The following is a 19,167-nucleotide window of genomic DNA, read 5'->3' as shown; positions in this document are numbered from 1 at the left end:
CAATTAGGGGCTGCGGGGAGATCCAGCAGAAACCCAAACTCTGTCTCAGGTACGTTTTTATGAGTCCAAAGCAAGCGTGACAGACTGCGCTCAGGGCTGCCAAAACCCTCCACATATACAGGGGGTTCCACCCACGGCCGGCTAACTTCCTGCCTCCCATTCACCTACCGTTACCCATGAAATCATTCACATTGACCCATTCCAACTCTCTGCAACCCGAAACCCTAACAAGGCAGATTGCACATAATTTTTGTGTTTCTTTTAGAGCCCCGAACTTAACATCGAGAACAAGAAGACATTCTTACGTAGGGTTTCACTGAGGTTGGGCTCTTGCAGGCTGACTTCAATAAAAACATTTTAAAGCCAGTGCTGCTGAAAACTGATACTGTGCAACCATTTTCAGGTCTTTAAATGTGACTATTTTATTATCATTCTAAAAAAAAAAAAAATAACACAAAGAAAATACATTATAGTATAAGAAATATATCAAACAAACTTTATTATGGCCGACATATAAGAAGTGGACAACACAAACTGTGTTGGATTTTTAATAAAAGTTAAAACAAATCTTTAGTTTTAGTGGCACTTCCTCCTGTTTCATGTTTTATGAACAAAATGGGAAGAAGTGATGCCAAAACATTCATATTCATGTATATATTTTTATCAGATGTGGAATTTTTTGTGGTCTGGCATATGTGAAAAAGTTTTTTTTAAAGCGGTTGCACGGCTCTTTCTCACCTCTCAGCTGCTCACTTCAATCACAGAGTTTGTTTCAGCGAGCACAGACGATACTTTCTCTAAGAAGAAACTCCCTCCATCATCACCTCCCTGACCTGCTACCACCACTTTTATAAGGATTAATGATCTTTTCTTTTGAGGCTTGTGACGTTGTTGTTTTGATTAGAGTAAAGTTTATCTCACGTATTATTTTAACAGCTCAAATAACAGCACAGGATAGTAGTGAGACTACTGGGGCGATCTGGAAATGCAGCAGACCCGAGGAAGAATCATAACGCAGCAAACTGAAGACAACAGCTTATATTATATAATATAACACAACAGTTTCTATTCTCGCAGTTCTCCTCCATTTCTCCGAGGGCCCCTGGTATGTAAATCTAATAATACAGACTGAATGCAACTAACCAGCAGCCGCACTGTCCATTGTTAGGAAAAACGCTCTTACAGTACCGCACACATGAGAAAGTTTGGCATCATCAAGTTACTTGACAAAAAAAAAAAACAGGGATTCACTTTATTCACTACATATATTCTTATCCATAAATGTCATACAGTGAAGAGGCAGCGATGACAAACCTCAGGTTCTGGAGCTGCATAGCAGCAGCAGGTCAAGAAGATTTGTGCTCTCATGTGGAAAGCATCACAGTCACCAACAGAATTATACGCTTTCCTCGTGGCACTGAGACAATTATTGTTTATTGTCCACCTCCCTTGTTCCCCTTAAATGATGGTATAAGCTTACTGCTGCTCCACTTTTGAGGAGAAAGAGAAAGCGTGAGAGAGAGAGAGAGAGAGAGAGAGAGAGAGAGAGAAAAGGGCAGATACGGGACAGGGGAGCGGTGCAGCCAGCGGCCGACTGGTGGCGGACTGAACCGTTAAGAAGAAGCAGCAGCCGCTTTTTCTGGATCTCTGTTCGACCCAACCTAACCATCCCAGGTTCACACTCCATGGCTGTGAAAGGCAGAGTTCACCAGCTGTTGTAACGTCTCAACATTGTTCAAGCTCGTTAAAAGGCGGTACATGGAAAATGACATCAAACCTTTCTCAGGCCCGTGACTTTATTTGTCATGGATCTGGAAGTCGCACTTAGCTCAAAAAGTGTGGAGAAAAAACAGAAGGGGTAAGAGGGGGGTACATCGGGCCTGTGCGCTGAAGGCACATTTCTGTTCCAATTTAGCAGAAAATATGTTGGACTTGCCTCCGACTCTTTTCCAGCTGGAAATAGTCAGGTTTTAGGATCTACTTTTTTTTTTTTCCCCAGTTTACTTTAACAGATCATACTGTAAGCACATGTTTATAATTTAGGACAGTCCTGCTGCTTATAATGATTTTGCAGCATGAGACTGAGCAAACACATTTGCTGTCAGACATATTAGCTCGGCCAGAGTGTGTTCCTGTGACACAGATCCACCGGGCGAGGCGGGCAGCGTGGAGATTTGAACCCTCACTTGAAAGGACGGTGGTTTCGAAAGCACTGAATGGGTAAAACAGGCAGACCTCGGTTCAAACAGGCAACTGGAAAATGGGGGCCAATTTAAAGCTACACTTTTTTTAGTGCACAATAAAACACGAGCTCGGGGTAATTTACTTTGGTGTGATTCAAAAGGTTGAGCCACAGACTCATGCAGGTGAGAAAACCGCTTTTGACTCACCGGATGATCGTATTTACCATCCGACAAAGAAAATGTTAGCAGTGGAGTTGCTAGACGCTCGTTTGTTGTCTTTCTGGGAGGTAAATGAAACTATCATTGAGACCACTATTCCTACATTTCCCAGAAAACTTAACCTGTACAGATCATTTTCTCTTCTGAATATGTAGTCAGTCTGACTCTCTGCACCTTTCATCCATCTGTCCAGCTGAACGCATCATGGCTCTCGCCCCTGCACTCTTTCCAAGTCTATGTAAGGACCCCAGGTTAGTTCACTTCCTTATTAATATCTTTATGATGGATTATAACTTAAATCCCATGTCCTGGGTCAAATCCCACATCTGGATTCCCTGATGTGAAAGAGACCTCGTAATTCCTGTTTGAGGAAAATTAGAAATAAAAAGGCGACCTAGCCGACCTAAACTCACGGTATGCTCTGCAGTCTTTTCACACTCTCTGCCCCCATTGATGGACACGTAAAACCCCTGACCATAACAGACATCTGACCAGCATGGAAAAGCCCTACGGTCACGTAAGAGGGGGAAAAAACTGAGACAATGACCTTGATGTGGTGGCCAAGTAATAGCATCGCCTCTTCACTGTGGCTTGCGGTCCCATAAAATGTTTTACGGTCCAGCCTGACCTTGAAAACAACGAACTATCTGTTCACAGTCGGTGTCAACATTATTTTAGCAATGCACTAAAACATTACAAACGTCTAATCGCTTCAACTGTTGTTCCAGTGGTGGGAAAAAATCCTAAAAGAGTTTTGACACATTTAAAAATAGCTGTGAGTGAGGCTCCATTTTATTTTTGGTGTTGTATTTTATGTATTTATGGCCCAGCTATGAAGAGTGGGATTTTCTTTTATGTGAGACGCACATACGATAAAACTAAATCTGACATATGTTCTCTCTCATCTTCGTTTTTTTTTTTTTTTCTTTCTATCTGTCTTTTTTTTTTTTTAATTCAACCTGGCACGTCCTGCTGAGTGGCACAGGTCATCACGCAGCATCTGTCTTTGATTCTCTTGATGGCGATACTCACTTTATTCTCCCTACGCCCCGTTTGTCAGCGCAGGTGCAGAAAGGACTTTATGACACTCAAGAATGGAAGCACACACGAGGATGGGCTTTATCAGTCTCTGGGCAGGCAACAGAAGACCAGCATGTGGATTATGTTTCTTGCCAACTTGTCGTCTTCTTCTTCTTCTTCTTCTTCTTCTTCTTCTCAACCATCTTTATTCACTCTTTCAAATAATTATTTTGACGTTCTTGTGAAACACCTGCGTAAATTTCCATCATTTTTTATCATCTCTCAGCAACTCAATACATGATCTGTATCTGTATTTTAGCATTAAAATGGCAACTACAGATCAGCTGAGCACTTTTCAGATTAATATAAAAGTTGAAAATCTTTGTCGAAGGAAGTGAGATGATGAGATGACGTACATACGATTTCTGAAGATTGAACTGGATACATCATGGCTCTCTATGTAAATTTGTGCCAAAACACATTGGACTTAAGCTGCAAAACTATATGGAGTATAATAAATCCCTTTATAGCTTTTAGTCATGAGGGTCCAAAGATGATGCACGCCACATTTGGAAATTATTAGTTCAACTCTCCAGGAGGTGTTTGCAAAATACAGTAAGGTTTTTTTGTTGTTGTTGTTGTTTTTTTGTCAGGAAATTCATATTGTTGGAGAAATCTCCAACATGACAAAATATAATAGACCTACTGTACATGTAACTGATGGAGCTGGTGTCCAAATATCTAGAGAAAGAAGACGTTTTTATAATGACAAGCAGTAACTCATGTGGGCTGCTTGTTTGCTGTGGCTCTTATGGTTTTTAAGATTTAGATACTTGCAGAAGAAAAAGAGGAAACTGTATTTTTACTGTATTAGAGTTAGGCTTAGTTATTTTTTTCGTACTGGCTCAAAATGTAGAGACCACCCACATCAATTACATAAAGCCAATAAATTAAAAAAGACGAAAGACATGCAAACGAACTATGGTGGCAGTGTAAATGGTGCTCAATGAAATTCAGCTGAAACTTTTTCGGGATTTTTTAAAGTTTTTCCTTCCAAGAAATCTCATAAACCGCAGGGAAATGTATGATTTCATCAACACAGGTGGATGAAACTGTTGTGATTATTTTGTGTTATATCTCATATAAATCTAAAAAGGTCTTAGGACAGTAACCAATCAAACTACAGCCTAAAGATGAAGCACAAGCAGTGCAAAGTAAGACATGAGCCCCAAAAGAAGGGGAAAGGCTTTGGAAGTTTGAATTTTTCAATATTTACACTCCCTCAAATCCAGTCAAGCTGTGGGAGAAATGTGTTTTCCCCTCAGAGCAGAAAAGAAGAAAAGGGAAAAGAGAAAAAGGTGGGTGGAGTAAAAGGTGGAGTGGCTCCCATTAGCCCACATGTTGGTAATTTATCACACATAAACCTCACACCTAATTTTCACACCTGTAGCTCAACGTGCTGGAAGTCTAGTAATTCACTCACTCACACACACACACACACACACCACACCCACAACGCCTGCCACATACACGCGCACACGCTGCCGAGAGGGACTTGGCCCGCGGATTTCCCCTCGGCGCGGAAGGAGAACGAGGACATCACAGGCGAGGATCAGTGAAGTCGGCGGGCATGCTTGGCATATTTGCACCCCATGTAGGATTGCTCCATCTCTCCCACCCTAACCCGTGCTCGCTCTCCCTTCCCCATTTGTCATCACCTTGACTAAACTCATCCCGACTTCCAGCTCACACATCTGAAAAACAAAGGAGTTGGACGGGGATTTTTCAGACTTGCCAGAAAGCACAACATATATGCAGATCCAGATGGGAGATACTCATCTCTTGCAGAGGTGTCAAGCAAAAACAGAGTGTAAACTAAAAAAAATGTGAATGTTCAGGCAAATAGTATTAGTTCCTGTTACAGAAGAAGTCGTCAAATTCTTCACTTAATTAGAATTAGAGAAAAAAACTCAATGCATCATTAAGTCAGTGCAAGTGAAGATATGCATGAAAATGGTTAAACGAGAATTAAAGTGACAGGAAATGAAATGCACTGCAGAATTAAGAGTGAAATTATTCATTTCACATAAAAATCAGGAGGTCCATTCATTTGCTTTCTCCAGAGCTTTCATCACCATCTTTAGGCCTTCATCAGTAGATGGGGTTTGCTGCTAGTACCTAAAAGCTTTGCTATTGTGTATCTGCTGATGACCATGGGATGCGGTTTAAAGGTTGGCGGAAAAAAAAACTAGTCAGTGGCCCTTGAGTTAAAGTTTTTTTTGGTTTGTTTTCTTGTTTTTGTTGTTGTCGCTGAGGTTGTTTAACTGCTTCTCCAAGATCAACTTTACACTTTCATGCTCAGTGAAGTAATGAACCTTTGTGGGTGGTCTAGTGTTTGTGTTTTTGCTTAATTTCTTTTTCTACCAACACTTTTGTTTTCCCTCTTTCATTAAACCTTTCATAATGAATCTTAATATATGGACTTTTGTTACGGTTAATATGCAGACTCTTATTGTGAAAAAAGTAAAGAAATGTGTCGGAGAAGTTAAAAACAACACTAAATATTTAAATACTAAATACTTTAAGAAAAACTTCATATTTATATTTATATTTGGGGAAATATGCATTTTCTCTGACAGTTAGATGAAAAGATCGACTCTCGTGACAGTTTACGAAAGTAAAAGTACAGTATCAGCAAAATATACCAAGAGTATCAAAAGTGAAAGTACTTATTATGCAGCAGAATGGTTCCGTTTAGAGTTTTATTATTGTTGGGATATTTTCCTCTCTTCTCGAGTTGGCACGACGTGAATGTCTGCCGCAAAGTTTCGACCTCATTAACCCTTTAACAAGATACAACTTCACACTCCTCGTCCGCAGAGGCCAGCAGGGAGATCTGAGGTGATCGCCCGGGTCAAAAGTGGAGTGCACCACAGGGGACAGATGGTAAAGACCTGGTCTCACTTTCACACATGGTGCCTGCCACAAAAGAAAACTCCTAAACATCAAAGCCTTATTTTTCTCCCCAAAAAAAACAGGCAAGATCCAATATCTACATGATGTCTTTCATGGGAAAAGGAGACAACCTTGCTTGTTTTCTCACCTAACTGAAGTCTGCTTCATGCTAGATAAAGGGCCACACCATGATTTGATAACTGTGCTGGTTAGAGGGTTAAATATTAGAAGAATACTGATATTTTTCTACTGAAGCCATTATGTTGTTTCAGCTGTCTTTAAATGTTGCCATGTCTTGATCAAAAACATGAAGGTTATTACAGGCACGCACACAAACACACAAAAGAGCTTTAAAGAGAAGTTCATCTGAGGTGCTTCACGGGCCTGTGATATACAGTTTGTTTAGACGGGTATTCTGCATCCAGATGAGAGACGCCACCTCCTTCTCTAGCAGGTGTCTGGGTCACATCTGGCCTCATGTTCTCAAACACAACCACAGAGCTGCACCTGAATGGCTGGCACTGCGTGAGCTTCTTAACAGGAACCGGCTCGTGTTGGCTCTAAAAGGCCGCGCTCAGCCCTCAGGAGTACACATTTCTTTTCTACAGCGCCCTGTGAGGGAAACTTGGAACAAACCCTTTCATAAAGTATGAAGGATGAGTATATTCCACAGGCCAGAGTAGAGCACATAAGGTAAAATGAACAACTATTTCTGTGGCGCAAAGTTAATTTCCTCTCAGTAAAAGCACTACATGCGCTCGTTGGGTGTTGAAACGTAATCTGTTGCCACAAAAAGAAAAGAAAAAAAAAGAGTTTTGGTATGCAGGTGAGCTAGAGTCTAACGAAGGTGTTAGATGTTGCGATAAAAAGAACTTTTGGATGAAGAAACAGAGACATGCATCCAAAATCTCTGGGTGGCATGAGGTCACTCAGTGTATTATTTCATGGAGGCAGCAGAGTCAGATGCACGGAGCTGTACCTGTCTTGTGTCTACATGCCACAGTGTTTACTGCAACAAATGAGCAGCAAATTGGGTTGTCATGTATTGGCTGCTGTTCCAACAATGTTCTAAGGTGCTGGATGTGCCAAAGGGCTGTGCAGTAACTCAACCACAGGAGTTGTCTCTACTTCTCTAAACAGCTTAGATATATTCTCCTCTTCTCCAAAAATAACCTTTAATCTCATCAGTTATGTAAACTCTTTTCTTTCTTTCTTTTTTTTTTTTTAAAGAAGACACTGTTTAGCTACGCTTATGAATATGCATGTGTGTGTTCACGGTCGTTGATGATGATGATAACCAGCCATACGTTGCACCACTAAACTTCACTACTGTCCATTACCGCACCAGGGCAGTACCATCTCTGAAGCCATTAGCTGGTAAACATGTAAACTACATGTGACCCCTGCCTACACATATCTATTAGTTATGACTCCTGCTGGTGACAGCTGTTTACACAGCTAAGGCCGCTGCTCCTGAGACCTGGCCCCAGTCCAAATAAAATAATATCCAGTTAAGGAGAAGTCAGCCAAGATGTAATACAAGTGCATAACAAGAAAGGAAAAAAGAGTGAAGGAATGTGAGAAATGTAAATGGACTTCTTTTTCTTTTTAAGCTTTATTCTTTTCTGTCTAGCATTTGTCTCTACCACAGTCTTGTTTCATTGTCTGGATACTAAAACAAGATTAGTGAGAAACCCGGATGGGGAGAGAAAAGTCACCACAATTGATGTTCTCTTTGACAAAGCGCAACATAAAAAAATGTTCTGCTTTAAAATCATAACACGCTTTTACAAATTTGGCCCATTCTTTCTCTTTTTAGCCAGAGCAAAGCACAGAAATCATGCATGAGCTTAAGTCAACACAGGCAACAACAAGACAAACAACAACGAAGACCACAACCACACGACAAGCTGGGTCAGTCATGCATTGTATTACACCGAACAGGGCCGGGCCCACTCTGGTGCAGAGAGGGCCCGGCGGTGGAGAAACACACGACAGCTCATATGTATTCAGCGACAGGTGAACAGAGGCATGATCCAATGTGCAGAACTGACAGGTGGCAACAGTTCAGATAATTGAAACCGGTGTCATGGTAACCAATTACAACCAATATTTTTTGTCATTTTGTTGTTAATACATTAGCCTAACATTTTACTGCTTGAAATAAGCCTCCGCTGAGACTAAGATCCTTCGCCAACCTACATATGTGACACATTAAAGGAACATAAAAGAGTCTTGATTCACATTATTTTCACAATCATCAAACTATTCAGTGACACACACCACCCCCACCCCACCCCACTGCATCTGCGTTTGTTTTGGTCCACTCATTTATCCACGTCCTTTCCTTTAATTTGTCACCTGTCTGTGGGCTGTTTCACTTATGAAACCCAACTGCAACAACCATGGAAGCAAACTGTGAGCTGTAATTGGATTGACAAGATGTTGGATCCACCCACAAAAGGCTGATTGTGAGAGGCGTCAGCAAGGCCGCCATTCAGTCTGGGTGTACGCACACTGAAAAAAAGTCCCTGCTTCTGTCAATGAAGACTAACACCAACGACCCTAAACCTTAAAACAGCAGTAATAAATACTTATATATTAGCAATAAATGGATCAAATGAATAACCGAATAATGAACCAACAGCGTTCTTTTTTTGTTTTTACAGTCTTTCCGCTCATTGTTTTGGTTTTATGAACATGCAGCTTCCCTGTTTTGGTTAGCTGTTGAACATAGTGGAGCATTAGCATTAGCATCAGCAGACCAGACCACAGCTAAAGGCAGAATTAATACTACACTTACATTAGTCAACTCTAAATAAAGGCTACTGTTACTCCCTATCTTCTGGATGTGTAAGTAAACAACTGTTTCCCCATATCAACTTTAAAAATGTGGAAATATGTTGTCTCTACAGCTTGTTGGGCTGCCCCCAAGTGGACAAAGAAGCAGGTTTAAACATCAATAACCTAAAGCATTGTTTCCTGGGAGACTCAGAGAGAATTCAAGGCCCTTTTTTGTTTTTTTTCTTGGCCTGTGGTCAGCATGGTTGTCCCTAGTGAGGTAAGGCTATTAGGAGAGTCACGTCAGCAACGGTAAAGAAAGGCAGCAAAACAGCTTAATGTATGCCACATAATGCATGTTGAAAAACAGTGAACATCTGTGCGGTTTGTTCAAGCTCAAGGACAGGGAAGAGCAGACGGGCTAATGTGCTTACAGCTCGACGACTAGGATGTGAGGCGGTGTTGGCTAAAAGTGGTGTAAAGACAGAGGTGCTGTCTGATCGCACAGCTCATAATTAGGGTGTGAGTCTGAAGCAATACACTCTGCTGCCTCAAGGCAAAATATTACGTACTGTAGCTTCCATTACATGATTGATCTACAATCTTATTGCTATGGTCTGATAACAGACAGATGGATGTCTCATTCAATCACTCCTCTACTGCTGTGTGCATCCTCTCTTCATATTGCTGTCCTCCTCCTTGGTCATTCTCTTCTGACCACATAAATCTACAGGGAATGACCCCCTAAGACCTCTTTACATGTGAAATGCACGCTATGTTGCCCCCCACACCCCCTCACTCACACACTATCCCCTCCCCTCGCTGTGTCTTCCTCTCTCTCCACAGAGGGAGTCAGGGAGACAATGAGCTCAGCATCGAGGGCCCAGTAATGACTCCCAGCCTTGTTCCTGATTAAAAACACGCCGGGTGCTTCTGCACTCCGCAGGCAGCCATGAGGCCTTCCCCTCATCACACCACAAGGCCTGAGAGCTCAGAGATAGAAGCACAAGCCAGCCTCAACACAGCTCCATGCCCAGGAAAACAAAAAGATCCAGTGTAAGCCTGTAGTATTCAAAGCTCTTGTCCCAACTAGTCCGAGCCTAATACCACAGGCAAGTCTTCATTTAGTCTAAGGGTGCCCAATTACCAAGAGTAACCCCAACCTCAGCCAAAACCATAACAAAGTCATAACAGAGGCTGCATACAGTCCCTGGCTGGGATACATCAAGGGTGTGGCTAAAATATCCTGTCACATATTTGCATGTTATTTTTTTTGTTTTTTGTTTTGCTGGATTTATCTTTCTTAGAATGTCATGATCAAATTGTGAAACAAGTCAGTCGCTCTTTGTTTTAATAAGTATTCAAGTGTATCAACACAACAGATGTGCAGTAATTCCACACAGAGCGTCAGACAGTCAGTAAGTGACAGTGGTGGCTGCAGCACCTTTACCTTTACCTCTCCATGGCCAAATTACAGGCGGGCTCCAAAGAGAGACCCTTTATTGCATCTGACCAGCTCACTTCCTCCCCATACCAAAGGCATTGCATGCTGAGCTTTATTTTGATGTGGCATGTAAGCATAATTAGAGGTCCCATAAAAGCAGGGAGAGGGGGAAAAAAGGACTCCTGTCCATCTGTCGAGTGTTAAGGGGTGGGCACCGGGGTAGCAATCAGAGCCCCACACCTCCCTGTTCTGTCGAGCAGCAGCCAGTCAAGGAGGCACTGATGCAAACAGGCTTTAGCGCCAAACGAGTCATTGTGTGTGTGTGTGTGTGTGTGTGTGTGTGTGTGTGTGTGTTTGTTTCTGCACACGTCGGTGTATTTTCTCAAGGGGCCTCCTTGAGTTTCAGATTTCGAGGCCTTGCAGATCGATGCAAAGTAGGTAGTGGTCGGCACGCACAGAGAGAAACACACTGACATGGCAAACAAGAGCAGATACAGAGTGTTGCCTTTTCTAGAAACATTAGACATTAAGGTTCCTTCCGAAGGGCTGTTGGATCAGTAAATCCTTACAGCTCTTCAACACATTTAGTGAAGGTGTGCAATCACATTCACAGTGTCTCAGATCGGCTTTTCCAAAGTTAGTGAGATGCATGCCATGAAGTTGTTGACATTTGTGGAAATGCTATTAATTAGATGAAGACAGACTCTCACAGCTGTACAGTAAATATGTTGCTGGGGCCTGTAGCCAATATGCTTAGCTTAGCATGAAGACTGGACATGGAGGCACAGCCAGCCTGGTTCGGCCTGAGCACCTCTAAAGCTAATGAATTAACACATCACATCCTGTTTATTCTGTACATATACCAAAGAGTAAAATCAACAATTATAAGTAAAGCAATGAATTGGTGATGCTGTGTTTTGTACAGATTACTGATATAATGTGTTCATTAGTGAGCTTTAGTAGGCTTTTGCTACCTTTGGACAGAGCCAATTTAACTGTTCCCAGTCTTTATACTAAGCTAAGCTAACAGCTGCTAGCCATAGCTTCATATGTGAGAGTGGTATCAATCTTCTCATTTAACTCTTTGAATAAAAAGGAAGGATTATTGCTTTAAACAACTGTTTAGCGTTCACCTTGGTAACTGGGCCTATTTAACTCAGTTAAGTGCAATTTAGTTGCTTTATTTTTGTAAATAACAAAAGGGAAATTGGTCATTTTTAACAATCCCCATGGTCACGTTCATTGGGGGGAAAAACACAATGGATGCCTATTGTGTCCATGTCATTACCTCTAAACAGCTCTTCACTGAATTCTTTTAGAGGTGTGTGTTAGTAATGTGAGAGGTAAGTAGTCTGGAAGTGCATTTCAGTGTACGCCTGAGGGGCTCCATCTCCGGCTCTGGGCAGCTCTCCTACCTATGAAGCCCTTGCATGAGTCATTTTTTCAAAAAATGCTCCTTTTGTGTTGTTGTTTTATGTGTGGCACTTAGAAATGATTCCCACATTAGAATTTTTACAGCCCAATAAACTTGAGAGCATCGGACCAAATTGGCTGGTCATATTTAGTAGCTTTATAAGGAAACATATTAAGGTGTAATTGCTTCAGGGGAGTGTGCAATTGAGGGAACGGGCATAGGTGAGGGTTACAAAATCGCCCTCACGCTCTGGAGGGACACTGCACTATTTGTCTGCTGCTCGGGAGTTTCCAATCACCACGAGGAAACATGGAGTGTATTATGAGATTTTATATAATAAGTTCGTTTTATTTCACATTTCCGAAAAAATGAACATTTACAGTGTGGTAAAATGTAGCCTGAAATAAAACCATCTGTTTGGCATTTAGCTCTGCCAGCACATGGGATCCTCTGCTGACAGTGATTGAGGGTGGAAGAGAAGATACCCTTGCGTATTCCCCTCGAAAAAAAAAAGGAAAAGGAGGGACCGAATCCACGCACAATGAATATTTTTTACCCTGTGATGTGATAAATGGAACTGTGCAGAAGTGTTACAAAACAAGCTCTTTCTCATCCATGGGAAATGGATCCTGCAACACGCAAAGAGTTGACAGATGATTATGAATCCTGTCTCCCACCTCCCTGCCTTGTTCAATTCTCAAACCAACTGCAGAAAAGTGAGAGAAAGGATCATTTGTCCAATCAAATTCATTAGGATTCATTCAGTTTTTAGGATTATTACAAGAAGGGGAAGAGTAGTTTGTTTTGTTTTTTTTAACCTGAGGAAAAACAAAGAAAAAGTGAAACAGATCATCCCCACTTTATCACGTGGTGCCTGAAAGAATCTCTCAGTGTCTTTCTCTCCGGTAGAAAGTTCATGCCACTGCATGTTTTTTCCTCTGCTGGGGTTTTCGGCAGTGTAGCATGGCATGAGCGCACTGAGGAGCCTTTCACCGGCTTCATCTGATACCGCTGTGACTCGGAGCAGGAGCTGTGCTACAGGCCAGGATCGACATGCATGGGTTAGTAGGTCAAACAAGGAGGTAGTCTTTCGACAGAGTTCGGAGGCTGGGTCAGACTAATGTGATTTATCAATACGGCACATAAGTGAATCATTGTACTTAATGGGCATGATAATCCCTGAGACAGACTGTGGATATGATTGGTCGAAGAACTGGGGGGGGGGGCTGGGTGTGCGTAGCTGATAGGGGGGTGTATACGTCGTTCTAGACTTGATGTCTTGATTAGAGCATCGGGAACACGCACCTGCAGGCTGCCCGTGTATCTCTCTCTTCTCTCCTTCTCTCTCTCTCTCACACACACACACACATACTTGAGCACACACACACACACACACATACACAGATTTACACTTATCGAGGCCTGGCTGATGGGGCCTGGGAGAGAAAAGACAGAGCTCTGTTCCTTGACGCCAGAGCTCGGGCTCAGGTCAAGACTCAGCTCGCTGTAATCCCTCTCAGGTGATGCTGTTCACATTCAGCCCTTTCCAGCTGATCTGCTTAAATATGCCTTCCTCATCCCCTAAAAAGCCCCCCACCTCTCTTCAACTAGCACAACCTCCAAAGAGAGGAGAGGAGAGGAGAAGAGAGAGGGCTGCTGCTATTCCATACTGTCAAACTTCAGCATTTCTGTTAGCCGATCAATCTGGTGCCTCACGTGAATCAAACAAACCGACTCCTTCAGTTTCATGGAGTCAGAAAAGGTCAGGATGCGGGGGTTAACACCACCTGGATTAGAGCAGTGGCATCATGTGAGAAGACCTTGTTAGCAGTCGTGCCATCTTAAAGAGCTTTTTCACTTTTTCCAAAGGCGAGAGTGGCAAGGCTGGTTTAAAAGCAGCCTCTTGGAGCGCTCCCTCTCCTCCCCGTCAGGCACTTAATCAACATATTATATTGCGCTGAAGTGCCGGGTTCCAACATTAACACTTACACCCACAAACCTGGGACTTCGTATGAGGCTTCAGCACACACAGGCTTGATTTCCAACGCTTAGAAAGAGAGAGGTCACTATGTGTCCAGAGATGCTATCATTTTTTTTGATTTGTGCAGCCATCTGACTTGAAAATAGCTCCAAATCACCATTTTTTTTAGCCCCATTATCAACAAACACAGACTCAATTTACAAGAGTGTAATACTTGAGAGTTTCATGTTTCTACACACTCTATGTGAGTCTTTGTTGAAAAAATGGCACATTCAGCCACAAATCAGGATTATTTTCTATGTACTTTTGCATAAAAAACTCACCGCACACACACACACACACACACACACACACACCCACCCTTGTTGCTGACTGTCACCAGCAGTACAAAATGTCATGCATCTCTGACCTCACACCCTCCGCCCTGCAAGGCTGCACTGGTTTCATCTAATCACTTTTTGTCCTTCAAAAACATCTGGGAATGGAGTTGAGTAACAGATTACACAGTCGAATGTGATCTGAAACATGCTGAGGCCTGCTGGGAATTTAAATTTGGGGATTTCTGGGTAGATGTGGAAGGGTTAACAGTATCGCATGGCAACTTTTCACCACTCTCCACTGCCATTAGCTATTCATTACCTGTTTAAATGTCTTAGGGCCCCACTGTGTGTCTCTGTTCCTTCAGGCAGCACTGGTGCTCCAGCCTGATTTTATGTAGTCAGCAGGTGGCATCATTAGCCAGAGAATAAAAATGAAATGCAATACCCTTGTGTCTAACTATGATATCATAGCAGGGCTCATTGGCATCATTTCCCTGTTTCTGGTGGGCAGGATAGGGGGTAAGGAGGTGTAAATTTAATATGTTTTGTCATCTGTTTTACATGAAAAAAAAAATGTATATGTACAATTACCACAGCTAAGTGGGAGATTGGGTCATGCCATGCAGTGTGAGAGCAAGACAAGATCAGCCCAGAAAACCACACAAAGATCCCAATCTCGACCGTGCCCGTACATTATAGCAGCGCTCCGAGTCACAGGCGATGGCTGTTTTTCTTCTTGACATCCCCTAATTATAACGGCGGCTCTATCCCTTACACCTCACTCAAGTCATGTGGCCGCGTGCACGCAGTATGTCAAGGGCAAAACTTTTATGCGTGTAAAAAGGAAAAAGAAATTTGTGAAATCACGCAGGATGTGTCTTGTTACGCATTAAAATTGTCACGCCTGGGGAGCGGAGTGTGGCCAAACTGAGTTTCGAACATGTCTGGGTCTCAACACTCCTGATAGGTTTGGATAGCTCCCCGTGCATGCCAGACAGGCTGTATATAAAGCTGTCACAGGGACCTTGAGGGCTAGAAAAATATTCAAGCATTTCTGGGCCTATTGGACAATGATCTCTTACACATGCTTCTTTCAATATAACCGTGATAAATAAAGGAAGGAAGCAAATACCGAAAACTTGGCCAGCTGCCACTGCTTGCTAGAATGGCACTTTTGGCCCAAAGTGCTGTTCAACCTCCCCCTCCAAACACACACACACACACATACACTTTCAGCATTACTGTAAGGCCGAAACCTGTACATATTTGAATGGGATTAGATTGACAAGTGTAACATCCGCTCTGAGAGCTGGCGGTAACAATGTGTAGTTTATAGTGCTCAGCCTAAAGCTGTTCTTGAGGTCAAATGTGTAAGTTAACCTCTTGATCTCATCCCCACTGGTTCGCCCACCCCACCACCCCTCTCTCCCTCTCTCTCTCTCTGACACACACACACACACACACACACACACACACACACAGGCATGCACACTACATAGATAAACAGGCCCCTAAAGACAAATGGAAAGACTTGGATTTGCCGCTTGACCATCCAGAATACCAGCCACAGTTCTCATAAAAGAGTGATCACACAAAGAAAACTGCACTCTATCACCTACACACTATCTAAGATCACACAGTCCAGAGAGAGAGAGCGAGACACACACAGAGGGGCTGAAAAACGTGTGTGTGCCAGTACCCCGCAGTGTTTGCCTGATTATTTGCAGATGGGCAGTGGAGGGCTTGCAGAGTGTGGAGGTTCCCCCTTGGCACGCAGCGCATATGATTAAATCTGTGATTGCCTTACAATTTACAAGACCCCCCCCACCCCTCCCTGTCTCTCCCCTGACTTTAAATGAGTTTTTCTACTGTACCACCACAAGGTCCGCTACACGGTCTCCTCTCATGGTCACCCTGAGGATCTCGGCGATGCGTTATGTCACAGGTCTGAGGAGGTCTCGGCAGGGGCCACTTTCCTAATCCCACTGTCTCCTCATTCATTCAGAGGATAGAGTAGTATTTACAAAGGGGCTGATCTCCTCCTCAACTCCGCGCGCCTCCGCTGAGCGATTGTCATGCGGGTTTCCTACCAATTGTTCAAAGTGGTTATGAGATCAATTAAAAGCAGCTTAGGGGGGCTGGGGTGGAGATGTGCAATTCATAAGTCAGAGGAAAGGGATTCCGTATCCTTTCACTAAATAACTCCCAACAATACGACCCCCGCCTCCCTCCCCTCCTATAAGCCGCTGCTCTCTATAGATCGACCCGCAGCGGCAGCTTTTTTTTTTTTTTTTTTTTTCTTAGCAGTTCCACATATAAATAATATAGGGCGCCTTTTGTTTGGGGCCACACCATCGGGAAGTGGCGTTAGCAGCGCATCTGACAACGTGCTTTAAATACGATTAGCCAATCCACTGACGCAACGCGTTTTAATATTAATTTTGGACAGCCACACGCGCGGCCAATTTTGCGCACATTTTACGCATTAGCTACCGGCTCTGAAACTGTTACATAATACGGAAAATGTTCTTTCACTAGGTAAATAAGTTACACCAGATGCTGCAGAGTTGAATTGTGGCTTAGTTTTAAATTTTCTGGAATTTTCCTGAATTACAATCTGCGTCGGACACTCTCACCTGTGCGATTTCAAAGTCAAACACTGATAGTTTTCGATATCTGATGTTTTTTTTCCGACTTTCCCTGCGCACCGTGCTCCATGAGAACCTGCAGAGAACGTGCACATACACACGAAGAGAAGGAGACTTTCAGAGGACCGTGAGAGAAACCTTGTTTAGGACTTAGGACCGTTGCCTCCCGTGACCCACACAAACTCTCTAACCATCTGTTAAAGTCACTGCCTGGATGCTGCTGTGAGACCTGTAGGTTATAACCCCGCGTTACCTCTTTTGCTTCTCCTCCAGCGGTGCGATGGCGCCTGACAGTTGCTGTACTCCATACAGTTCAATACGATCAGGGCAAATGAGAAGAGTCGAAACTGCATCTGGACGGCGATCTGTTGTTCGGACTCCAGTAAAAAGGTGCCAGCGGGGCTTGGGATGAATTCTCTGACTTTGCAATGTCCTCCTCCAGTTCCTTTAGTAGCTCCTCAAATGTGTCAAACATCAGACGAGATGCGACATGGTATCACGTCGCCGACTGGGATCATTTTATGGAGCGCGCTGATCCTCCAGTCAGTAAAAGTGTCCGTTTTTTGGTGCGCTGCGGGGAGAATGACAAAGGAGGTTACTGTGATAACAGAGGAACGAAATCAACACCTTCCCAAAATAATGATGCGTGGAGCTGATAGAGAGAGGTGGGGATTATAACAAAACAAAAAAAAAAAAAAAGAAAGAAAAAAAGAAAAGCTTCTTCTGTGTGTTAATGTGTTGGAACAATCGCAGATGCAAAGGCAATGCGTACTGCTCAAACGCCCCCTCCAAAAATGAGCGCAGCCGTGCGTAATAGTAGCCAAAACGCTCCGTGAGATAACGTGTCGGTCGAGCGTATACCTTGCACCAGATGAAGTGTAATTCCGCTCCGGTCCACTTTAGGTTCCCTCTGAGTGCAAGTGTGGCTCGGGAACATGCAGCATCCCTTTTTGTGTGAGAAACTTGTGTCCCACAGAAGAGAGCAAGAGGTCCGAGGAGGAGGAAAAAGGTGGTAGCTGTGAATGAAGTGTGTGTGTGTGTGTGTGTGTGTGTGTGTGTGTGTGTGTGTGTGTGCGTGCGTGTGTATGTGTGTATGTGTGTGTGTGTGTGTGTGTGTGTGTGTGTGTGTGTGTAGGGGGGGGGGTCCTTTTCTTCCTCTCTGGAAAAGCTTTAGATTCCGTTTACCTGCGTTTCCTCCCACCAGCTCGTCCTGTCCGTGTCCTGCAGCGCAGCAGAAACAAACTCACATGTGTTGCTTCAGTTTCTTTTTTTTTTAAAGCAGAAAACGAGAGCCGGCGAGTGTTGAGTAAGTGATTCTGCGTTTTGCGCGCTGCTGAGGTTGAGCAGTGACTGACTCTTCCACTGGTCCTGATGCTTGCTGCCTTTTTCCTCATATAGCGCCGCGCGGCTGTCACGTGTGGAGATTTTCAAGTTTTGTGTTTCTTCTTATTTGAGATGTTGAAGATGACATTTCGTGTAGTCTCCCCCCACCCCCGCTGCACTCACCCACACTGGCCGGTACGAGGCTGCCTCTGGGTCCTAGTGAGCGGAAAAAGCTGGAAACATCCTTCAGGAAAGAAAGTCCATGATTTTTTTTTTTTTTTTTTAAAGGAGATCACAGCTTGTGTGTAACTAAAGTTATTTCAACACCCAGAATATTCCTTTAAAATCCCAATGCAGATCCAAATTCTTTGGGAATTCATTACATAATTAAGCTTCTACTTAATTTCTCCTGGATGTCTTCATACACGTTTCAAATTAAAGTTTAGAAAAAATGGAGTAATTGCTGCACAGTCAGTCCAGTTACTATCTGGGTTCAGCTTTCTTCCACTGATGATAGCCTTATTGAATAATTAGAGGTTCGCCAAAAAAAAGCAATTATCTGCATAACGTGCGTAATGAGGAGGGCCCGCAAGTCAGTCATCTCGTCACGCCTCTTTCACCCCCCCACCCCCTCCTCCTCCTCCCTCTTCTTAGAATCAGTGATAACCGTTGGAGGGGCTGTAATTGTGGAACATGGAATAAATCATTCAATAAGTTCAGGCTTTTCCAGGCCCGGGCCTTTCACACTGACCCGCGCGACCTCATCAGCGAAGACGTGATCTGGTCAGCGTGGAGGCAGAGTGCCTCCCTCACTCAGAAACAGCTTACCTTTGTGTGCGTGTGCGTGCGTGCGTGTGTGTGTGTGTGTGTGTGTGTGTG

General features: G+C 43.4%; 1 protein-coding gene across 2 annotated transcripts in view; it reads right to left on the bottom strand.

Annotated features, from left to right (window-relative positions):
* Positions 1-18,404, bottom strand: part of rspo2 (R-spondin 2) — a 59,137-nt gene extending 40,733 nt beyond the window's left edge. Inside the window, exons 1-2 of one of the 2 annotated variants that reach the window (XM_023410434.2) lie at positions 18,151-18,404; positions 17,219-17,536 (exon numbers count right to left, since the gene is read on the bottom strand). In XM_023410434.2, coding sequence (XP_023266202.1) covers positions 17,219-17,318 — 100 coding nt within the window. In that variant the 5' untranslated portion in view covers positions 17,319-17,536; positions 18,151-18,404. Of the gene's footprint in view, positions 1-17,218; positions 17,537-17,826; positions 18,069-18,150 lie in introns of those variants that run through there. The other variant, XM_023410433.2, reaches the window with a different exon arrangement.
* Between the last annotated feature and the right edge of the window lie 763 nt (positions 18,405-19,167).

Source organism: Seriola lalandi, unplaced genomic scaffold (genome assembly GCF_002814215.2).
Source record: "Seriola lalandi dorsalis isolate HSWRI2012SDOR001 ecotype SW California unplaced genomic scaffold, Sedor1 jcf7180002054425, whole genome shotgun sequence".
Classification (NCBI taxonomy): domain Eukaryota; kingdom Metazoa; phylum Chordata; class Actinopteri; order Carangiformes; family Carangidae; genus Seriola; species Seriola lalandi.
This window is presented reverse-complemented; position numbering and strand designations above follow the sequence as displayed.